The following is a 10,469-nucleotide window of genomic DNA, read 5'->3' as shown; positions in this document are numbered from 1 at the left end:
GGAAGGGTTTATAAAAATGGCACATTTATTGCTACAGAACGGTCATGTACATGACGGCATTGAGTAACTACAGATGAGAAACAGGTACCGGCCCAACAAGCTGCCCTGGGCGGCTCTCGCTGCGGGAACAACTCCAGCGCGCAACCTGTTCGGCCACTTCTACAAATCAGAAATACACCAAAAAACATGAAAAAATCGAGGCACTCAGCCACACATTGAAAACAAGGTGTAACTGTTCATTTTTTTTGTGTTTTTTTGTGTGTTTTTCCCTTTTTTTCTCGTTTTTTCCCCCGTTTTTACTGCCGCGCCTACGTGTACAGTCGCAAAAACGTCCCCGTTGCGACCTACAACTAAAAGGAAAAGCTACCGTACAGTTTCATCTCCATAACACATGGTAAAATAACGTCTTTTAAATAGTAAAATAAAGTAACAAACTTTTACTCAGAATGATTCCAAAAATCTACAAAGAAGAAATATTCAGAATCTGACCATTTTTTTTCTTTTTCCGTAATATTCCTGGTATAAAAGGATTGCTCCTGTGAAAAATAAGCCAAATATAGGTCTTTTTATTTTTAAATTTAGTTTTTTTTTTCTTTTTTCTCCTACTAGGGTGTACTACAGTCTATTTTATAGCAAAAAGAGCACTAGACAAACGAAGCTTTATAACAAAAAGCCAGGCACTGATACATGGTAAATCTCTGCTTGTTTGTTCTCTTATCGTCACTTAATTGCATCACAAGTAACAAGAATGAAAAAGGCCACAGTTCATATATCTTCACCATTACATAAGTCTATAATACTTGAAATGAGTATGGTCAAACCAGCACTGCACGAATATGGATCAACTTCAAGTCCCATGAGAAAGAACATCTTTTTGTTTTAATCAAAATTAAAAGGAACGAATGAACAAAAGAAACGCCAAAGGAAAAGGTCGGGCCCCCCGGGCCCTGTGCCCCGCTGTGTTGGAATCCATATTCCATATGAATTCATTCCATATTCCACCTCTGTGGTTTTTTCCAGTCAACCAGTGGACTAATTCTTATTTTTAATCGATATTCCCCTTTTTTTTAGAATTTTTTCGCGGTATTCTCGATTTGTGCTTGTTTCTGCTGCAATCTCGCCATTCCTGGCGTGGTTGGCGTTGGGACACGGGTCGTACTCTGCCTGCGGGATACAAAGGTGAACCCCCCCAGCCCTGCCCCCGGCGCCTTCCCCACCGCCCCCACCCCAAAAACACCCTAAAAAAACCCCCAAAACCTCGGAAGACTGAATCAGTACAAGTTGCATCACTGGTAGGACTGACAGTTGTCGAAACGTTAGTGTTCCTCGCAGCTACACAGAAGACAAATGGTAAAAAAGTTCTAGATGAACAGATTCCCTATTCAGCATATTCATAAATTACTTGAATGTGGAGGTGGATCAGTTCGGGAAAAGCTGCTAATTCCGGATTTTGCTTTCTGTCAGAGTTTCTGAGCCCGGTTTTCTCCCCGCAGGGCACGGCTTTGCTATAGAACCTTCAGCGCCTTGGCTGAGCATCGCCAGCCCCGTCCCCTCGGACGGAGGCAGCTCGAGCCGCACACGCCTTACCTGGGCTGGGGGACCACGGGGAATTCCCCACTTACGCACCGGGGGGTTCCTTTGGAGACCCTGCGGCAGCTGGAGCGGAGCTGCGGTTCTGAAAGCCGCCATGGACGAGGGCGCGTCCTGCGGGGAGTCAGGGCCGCGAGCTCGGGAGGTGTTGGCAGCATCCGTCCCGCCGGCAGCATCATCATCCCGCTGCATCCATCCCGCTGGATCCATCCTGCTGGCATCATCCCGCCAGAAGCGTCATCATCCCACCAGATCCATCCTGCTGGCATCATCCTGCTGGATCCGTCCCACCGGCAGCATCACCATCCCGCTGGATCCATCCTGCTGGATCCATCCCACCGGCAGCATCATCATCCCGCTGGATCCATCCTGCTGGCATCATCCCACCGGATCCATCCCGCTGGCAGCATCATCATCCCGCTGGATCCATCCTGCTGGCATCATCCCACTGGATCCATCCCTCTGGCATTATCATCATCCCGCTGGATCCATCCTGCCGGCAGCACCATCATCCCACTGGATCCATCCCACTGGCATCATCATCATCCTACCGGATCCATCCTGCTGGCATCATCCCACTGGATCCATCCCACCGGCAGCACCATCATCCTACCGGATCCATCCTGCTGGCATCATCCCACCGGATCCATCTCGCCCGCAGCACCATCATCCTGCTGGATCCATTCTGCTGACATCATCCCACCGGATCCATCCTGCTGGATCCATCCTGCTGGCATCATCATCATCCTGCTGGATCCATCCTGCTGGCTCCATCCCGCCGGATCCACCCCGCTGGCATCATCCTGCCGGATCCATCCCGCCGCCATCCGTCCCACGGCGCTGTGAGCATCACCCCGAGCTGCTCCTTGAGTTCAGCGCGAGACCTTTCTTTATTTCTTTTAAGTTCCAGAAGCTAAACTTGTCCTTCATTTTCTGTCCACAGATCGCTGTAAATAAACACGAAGCTGGTCTTATCATTTTGTTTGGCGTTTCGCACGGTTCGTACGGGCAGCGAGCGCGGTCCTCAGCGTCTCAGGGACGGTCTCCGGACCGAAACCCGGCGGGACCCACCGGCTCGGCATCTGGAAAACACACCTCTATGGCTTGTTGGCGGGCATCGCGCTCTCGGCGCCATCCGCAGGGAGAAGCCGCGCGGCGCGGAGCGGCAGAGCTGGGCTCAAGCTTTGTTAATCCCCCTCTCAGCTAAACCTGCTCCGCGGGGAAGCTCTGGGGGCTCCTCCGGCGCCTGCCCTAGCGGGTCAATCCACCTCCACATTTGAGAAACTTATCGGCAAATCAAAGCACTGAGAAAGTTTTCTCGCTACTGAACATATTTACAGGTCTCAGCACGCACACAGCTAATCCGAATGGGGATGGGGATGTCGGAGGTGAGCACGTGGTAACTATCATATTTGTTCTTTACGTTTTTTCAGAAACAAACATAAAATTCAGATTCTCGTATCTCACTATTTCATTTAAATGAGACTTTTTTTCTGTTTTCAACCACACAGATTTTTATAAACAAAAGAACCGATACAATGTATTAAAACACATAATAACAAGAGTCTACATGTAAAAATATAACTTTTACATACACAATTTCAAAATAATGATACGTTTGCCATTTGTTGCATAAAATTTACAAATGTCTTTTCATTACTATATAACTGGCAAAACAGGAGAACAGATGGAACATTTAGACCGTTGGATGGATTTATGGCATTTATTCAGTGTCTATTGATAGGTGGGGAAAAAAACCGACTCGGTTTTATTTCAAATACACGCCAGGTCGGTGTGGCTGTAAAAATAGAGACTGGAACTCGAGACAAAAGGATGCTGACAAATACTTAACTAGGAGCACTATCTGGTAATCGTACTGTACACCAAAGTCCGGCGTTAATTCGGATTCACTATGGAAGTTGGTTCAATTGTGCCCAGACTTCAAAGCTAGTTCTCTGATGAGCTGCTGTGCCATATATGTTACTATTAAATATGTTAAGTAAAAACTTCATTCGTACTGGCCAGAGAAAATCCTGCTCTACCACCCCTCCTGGACAAAGTGCAACTTAATGCTTTAGGACTCATAAGGCTTGTTAGAATAATGCTGCATGATGACCAAAAATTGGCATTTCACAAAGAAAGGAGGAGGCAGCGAGTGGTCTACACTTAAATAATCCACTTAAAAAACGAAACGGAACAACGGAAAAAGGAAATCAATCGGATCTAGCACGCTACTTGCGATCCCCCCCCGCCCCGCGATGGTCCCCCCGTCGCCCCGAATCTGAGCGCGGACTCAGGCGGGGGACGCGGCACCCGCGCCGGGCTCGCAGCCACTTCCAGCATGTCATGGGTTTGTGGTTTTTATTGGTCTGTGTGGTTTTTCCCGATGATAGAAACATTGGAAGGCACAGTGGTAACGATTTGTAGCATTCTAACCTTGTACCTCTGAAAATCCCAGAAGAAAAGGGGGCGAGCGGAGCGGCCGGGGGGGGCGCTCCCGCCGTCCCCTCCGCCCCACGGCCCCAAGAAACGACTTTCTACTCTTAATTATGAATGAGAAGCAACGTCAGGGTCAGTGTTTCGTCCTGCACTACCCCTCCAGAGACAGAGTTGGCACTACAGGTCACCATAACCAAAAGAACCCAAAAAAAAGCCAAGGGGAGAGGGACAGAAATCAGACCAAAAAACCCTTATTTACAGTAAAATCTTCTTCTTAAAAAAGTTAATCAGTACTATTTTTTTACAGGAGCAAAAAAGTCTGAAACGAAGGAACAAAAGCTTACCATAGTCACTAAATTTTTAATATATATTTATATATATATTTATATATATATATATTTGTCATAGGTCTATAAGATCCATCTGTTCCTCCTACCCTAAGGAATGGCTAATGTCATCGCTTCCGTTTTCATTAGGACGTTTGCTGGTTTTGTAAGATCTGGGCAGCAAAGCTTCCCTTTGAATATCCAGTAAGTAGAAACACTAGCTGTCTAGCACACCAACAAAAGCGCTCGTTCTGCTTTCCTTCAGAAGTACACTTTTTCATTATTGCAAGTTTACAATTTTAAATTAAATAGTTTTTTTTTTTTTTTTCTTCAGACTTACAAATTAATTATATCTTTTTTTTTTTTTTTTTTTTCCAAAAGAAGTTTAGGCACAAATGCATTGTCCCACAGTGTGGAGAAGATTGCCATTCAGTCTCTAGGCTGTGCACGGACAGCTCGGAACATACTGCGTTAGACATTCTGCGTGATATGTTAAAGAGAGGCGGCCCTCAAGTTGCACTTGGTTGTTTGCTCGTTTGTCTTTTTCCTCTCGGTTTTAATAATCGGGAATGCTGAAATCTCTTGCGTCTGCGGTTCTTAACTACTCAGACTTGTCTTATATTACAAAAAAGGGGTTAAGGAGAAGTGTTTATGTGGGTTTAAGATAATACAGCTGTTAAGGAAGTGGTCTCTTGCTTAAATGAAGAAATGTGGCAACTTGGACCTGCGGAAGAAACGAAACAAGTTGTTCTTAGTCGAGGAGCGTTGAGTGTGTGTCCCTGCGCCCGCCGCTCGGACACCGCCCTGGAAACGGAGGTGACCAGAATCCATTCCTAAGGGAGCTGCGCTGAACGAACTCGCCCGACCCCAAACTTGCCTGTTTTTACATCTGTCCCATGTGGTTGGAGGCGTCTCCCATGCCAGGGTGCGGTCCTGCCAGCGAAAGCGGAGGAGGATCTGAAGACACCTTCTCTTCTTCCCTTCTTTTCAGACACGCTGCTTTCGGGTTCAGGTTTCTTTCTGTTCAATTGAAGCAAAAGGCCGTTTCAAACATTCACTTTTTAGAGCGGAATGGTCTGTCCATGGCACAAACGTTCAAAATCATTAAAGGTCAGTTATTTGCTCCAGTCCCCGAGGCTGCAGGTGTGCAGGTCAAGCGCTGGAACGCAGCACGACCCGCACAGGAGCTCTGCAAACACCCCGGGTGCTCTGCAGAGGAGCAGCCCGGCTTAATACTGAGGTTGGATCTTGCTACAGAACGTAAAACATGTCAAGGCCCTTCCCCAGCGCCCCAGTGCCACCGGGGAATACAAGTGAGGTGGGTGCTCAAGGTGCCCGGCCCGCTCTGGGTGACAAGGGTCAGGCATCCCTGGCCACACTTCCCCCAGCCAAAAACCATGTGAAACCCATGAGGGATCTATGGGATTCGCGGAAAGGAGGTTCTTGGAGACATGGTTGAGTGACAACCTTGGGTTAATGGTTGGACTCGATGACCTTGAGAGTCTCTTCCAACCAAAATGGTTGTGGGCATCCTGGGGTGGGTTAGAAGGGGGTGGTCAGTAGGTCCGAGAGGTTCTCCTGCCCCTCTGCTCTGCCCTGGGGAGACCACACCTGGAATCTTGTGTCCAGCTGTGGCCCCTCAGTTCCAGCAGGACAGGGAACTGCTGGAGAGAGTCCAGCGCAGCCACCAAGATGCTGAAGGGAGTGGAGCATCTCCCGTGTGAGGAAAGGCTGAGGGAGCTGGGGCTCTGGAGCTGGACAAGAGGAGACTGGGGGGTAACTCATTAATGGTTATAAATATATAAAGGATGAGTGTCAGGAGGATGGACCAGGCTCTTCTCGGTGACAACCCATGATAGGACAAGGGGCAATGGGTGCAAACTGGAACACAGGAGGTTCCACTTATATATGAGAAGAAACTTGTTTGGGGTGAGGGTGGCAGAGCCTGGCCCAGGCTGCCCAGGGGGTTGTGGAGTCTCCTTCTGTGCAGACATTCCAACCCGCCTGGACACCTTCAAGGACACTGACCTCGGACTTGCTGCTCTAAGCTGAGGATGACGGCCACAGCCTGGTGTAAGATCAGGAGCTTGGTCTGGGGCTTGTCGCTCTTGAGGTGGAGCTGCACCATGCGGCCCAGCTCCTTGAACGCCTCGTTGATGTCGCGGACGCGCAGGCGCTCCCGGGCGTTGTTGGCCATTCTCCTCTCCTTTTCCCGCTCGGCTTTCTGCTCCGGTGTCAGGTCTTCGTCGTCGTTATTGCTGGGAGACAAAAGGAATACATCATTTTCTAATGATGTGGGAAACAAGGAGGGCGAAGGTCTTCAACAGAGCTTGTGCAAAACCAGGGCTACCGGTTATGAACAGACACCTGAGCAACTCAGACGCCTGCGCAAAATTCAATCTCCTTACATTTTACACTGAGGAAAGCCTTGGTTTGGTACGAAGTTTTACATTCTGCAAGGCAGGACTGTGGGTATTTTAAAGAAGCAAAAAGGTAGCTTTCTTTTCAGTAACATATTCTATCACAGCCAATACTGCAATATTTTAAATGGTGGCAAATCAGTCGTTGTCACCGTTTAACCCCGAAGGACACGCCGGTGGCTCCTGTGCTGCTCCCAGCTTTGCTGCCTGTGGGTTCGCAGCACTAAGGGGGAACTTCTGCATCCTTTCGGCAACAAAACCGCGTTCTATCCAGATAAAACCATGATTTCAAATTGCAAACACATCCACTGGTGAGTCACTGGCACTATATAATTTGAATTGGCTATGCAAATGGAGTAATACCTTTTCAGCAGCGCTACCACCGTGGATTGAGATGTATAACTAAATATCGGGAGTAACCTTTTAAAGCTGCAAGCATGTTAAAAGCAAAAATGTTAGCCTACAAAAGCTTCAAAGCACATATAAATATGCAACAGTGACAGCTTATTTGTTGAATTAACCAGAAGTGCGATCACCTCACACCGGCACAAAGGTGCTTTCTTCTTACCGTATCATAAATGCACATGAAAGCTTCACTTCTACACATGGTTACATCAACATATTCACTCAGAGAAAATCCTGAATGTCATGTATTTTTTTCCGATCATAAGAGATGTGAATATAATAAATTTAAACAGCAATGAGTGCTGGTCGATAGGTCCGAGTCTGCTCAGGCGCGTCTTACCTGGGCTTGGTTTTTATATAGGCGTGAGAGGACAAAAAGGCTGTGGAATCGTTGCAAAGATGCCCTGGACAAAGCAGGGCTGTGCCTGCATTGCAGCTTTTTTGGCTGCGATGACAAGTCTCTGCAGTGCTGAGCTGGACCTGGGGCCCCGTGGTGACAGGTAAGCCAGGCAGGTGGCCAGCAGGGACAAAGTAAAGCCTGTCCCGTGCTCAGGGTCACATTTGCAACACTCAGACACTGTCCATGTTCACCATCAGTTCCCAGAATCCGGCTACAGCTTCACTAATACCTCTCAACAATGTATAAAGAATATGGCGAACAACTAAAGATGTCTAAATCCTCCGCTTAAACCTGCGGAGCCCTAGACATTTACACAAGTTGAGGACCGGGAACGACCAATCTATTGCACAGATAAAGGAAAATCACACGGTTCGTTAGGTCAGATGCAGGTGCCATCAGCTCTTAGGCACATTTTCAAAGATATAGAAATCCATACTGTATTCCAATTTGCAAGCATAGGCAGAAAGGAATAACAGCCCAATTAATACATTTGAGTGCAACGCAATTTCTTGCAACTTGCTCAGTGTCCAAATTTGCCAATTGCTGGAATTTGAGGGCGTCCTGGAGCACAGGTCCCAGCCGGGAACTCGGTACTGCCAGGCCAGCCACGCCGTTCCACTCAGGCTGTGGTTTTACCTGCCAGGAGAAAACCGCAGTTTCCTCCCGTTCTGTTCACTTCATCGAAATCCAGTAAAGGAATTAAATGAAGCGACACTATTATATACTGTTACCTAGATCTTGACCTAGTAATTGATTTGATATCCTTCTTGTCATCCTCTAGTTTCTTGTCCTCAGAAGACTTGGTGTCCTGGAGGTTTTCGTCTCCCTCGTCGTCAGATTTGATTTCGGAGCTGCCCGAAGAGACGCTCTGTCCCTGCAGTCCGGTCGGCATGCCTGCGAAAACACGCGGACCAGCTGTTGAGCGCCGCTTAACCCAACGCTTGACCTATCTGGGGCTGTGTCCCCTGTCCCCGGGGAAGGGTGACAGCCCAGTGTGGCGGGAAAATAATCAAAATATTGGCTACAATGAATGAGCAAGACCTTGTATGCTGTTCTAATAGCTTGGGCTCTTTCTTCTGTGCTTTAACGGGAAGATCAGCTGCCTCTAGGAACAAAGACCCCCCTGATGGGTTTGGTTAGGATGGGTGAGCCCTGGGTGAGCCAAGGACGGGCACCCCGGGGCCACCCGAAGCCGGTGGAAATCCACGGGGCTGAGTCTCACCCTCAACTCCCACCTTTTGGATGTGTTTTCTACACTCTTAATCAGCCCTGGTATCAAACTGGCTGTCTGGAGGTCACTTGTCTGCACGCTCCTAGCTGTGATAACGGGAGCTGTAATCCCGGTGGCGCGTCCGGGACGGGGTTGGCAGATACTCACCCCTGTACGGGTCCTGGGGCGGGTTCAAATCCGGGGACGTGGCGGACTGGACGGGCAGCTGGGGCACCGGGACCTGGTTTGGCACGAGCGAGTGGCTCCCGCGGAGGCTGACCCCGTCCTCGCGGTGCGCGCCGACCTGCGGGGACACAGCCGGCGCTCAGGGCTGCGGTAACGGACACAGCCGGACGGGGAGACGGCGAGGGACAGGGAGACGGGGCGCGGGGACGTGTTTCACTAGAGGGCGCAGATGGCCCGTACAGCTGCATCGTGCACAGCTGTACCATGTACACCATGCACAGCCGAACCGTGCACACTGTGCTCAGCTGTACGGCACACCGTACACACCTTGCACAACTGTACCGTGCACACTGTGTACACCAGGCGCAGCTGCACCATGCACACTGTGCACAGCTGTACTGTGCATGCCATGCACAGCTGCACCATGAACACTGTGCACAGCTGTACTGTGCATGCCATGCACAGCTGTAGCATGCATGCTGTGCACAAGTTGCACAGCCATACCGTGCACACCGTGTACGCCATGCACACCATATATACCCTGCACAGCTGTACTGCACACACCGCGCACAGCTGTACCATCCACACTGTGCACAGCCACACCATGCACACCCTACATGCCATGCATAGCTGTAGCATGCATACCATGCACAACTTGCACAGCTGCACCATGCACACTGTGCACACCTTGCACAGACACACCATGCACACCGTGCACAGCCATACCATGCACAGCTGTTGCATGCACACCGTGCATGCCATCCAGAGCTGTACTGCGCACACCATGCACAGTGTGCAGAGCTGCACCATGCACACCGTGTACACCATGCACAGCTGTACCCTGCACACTGTGCACACCCCGCACAGCCATACTGTGCACACCGTGTATGCCGTGCACAGCTGTACGGCACACTGCGCACAGCTGTACCATGCACACCATGCACAACTGTATTGTGCACACCATGCATGCCATGCACAGTTGTACTGTGCACGCTGTGCACAACCACACTGCATACAGTTGTACCACATGCGCCATGCACACTGTGATACCACGCACAGCCGTACCATGCACAACTGTACTGCGCACACTGTGCACGCCACGCACAGCCGTACCGCACACACTGCGCACAGCTGTACCACGTACACTGTGCACATCTGTACTGCACACACTGTGCAAGCCATGCACAGCCATACCGTGCACACTGCACACACCGCGCACAGTTGTATCACATAAACCACGCACACCGTGCACAGCCGCACTGCGCACACCACATACAGCTGTACCACATAAACGACGCACACCGTGCATCACACACACCGTATCCAGCTGTGCCACGCACACCTGTACAGCTGCACCGTGCACGCTGTGCACATCCGCACCGCATACTCAGTACAGCCGTCCTGTGCACGCCGCGTACAGCCGCAGGCGCACTCCGCCGGGGAGGACGCGGCGCCACACGCCTGGTGACAAAGCCGGCAGAGCAGCTCAGGCA

At 50.0% G+C, this 10,469-nt stretch overlaps 1 protein-coding gene across 39 annotated transcripts in view; it reads right to left on the bottom strand.

Moving 5' to 3' along the window:
- Window positions 1–7: 7 nt before the first annotated feature.
- Window positions 8–10,469, bottom strand: part of LOC135577379 (transcription factor 4) — a 176,395-nt gene continuing 165,933 nt past the window's right edge. For 28 of the 39 annotated variants that reach the window (XM_065046755.1, XM_065046756.1, XM_065046754.1 and 25 more), the window contains 5 exons: window positions 8,959–9,094; window positions 8,312–8,474; window positions 6,384–6,613; window positions 5,233–5,375; window positions 8–5,079 (listed from right to left, as the gene is read on the bottom strand). In XM_065046755.1, coding sequence (XP_064902827.1) covers window positions 5,239–5,375; window positions 6,384–6,613; window positions 8,312–8,474; window positions 8,959–9,094 — 666 coding nt within the window. In that variant the 3' untranslated portion in view covers window positions 8–5,079; window positions 5,233–5,238. The remainder of the gene's footprint in view (window positions 5,080–5,232; window positions 5,376–6,383; window positions 6,614–8,311; window positions 8,475–8,958; window positions 9,095–10,469) is intronic. The other 11 variants (XM_065046757.1, XM_065046769.1, XM_065046751.1 and 8 more) reach the window with 1 other exon arrangement.

This window comes from Columba livia, chromosome Z (genome assembly GCF_036013475.1).
Source record: "Columba livia isolate bColLiv1 breed racing homer chromosome Z, bColLiv1.pat.W.v2, whole genome shotgun sequence".
NCBI lineage: Eukaryota > Metazoa > Chordata > Aves > Columbiformes > Columbidae > Columba > Columba livia.
The sequence above is the reverse complement of the archived record's forward strand: the minus strand, read 5'-3'. Positions and strand labels throughout refer to the sequence as shown.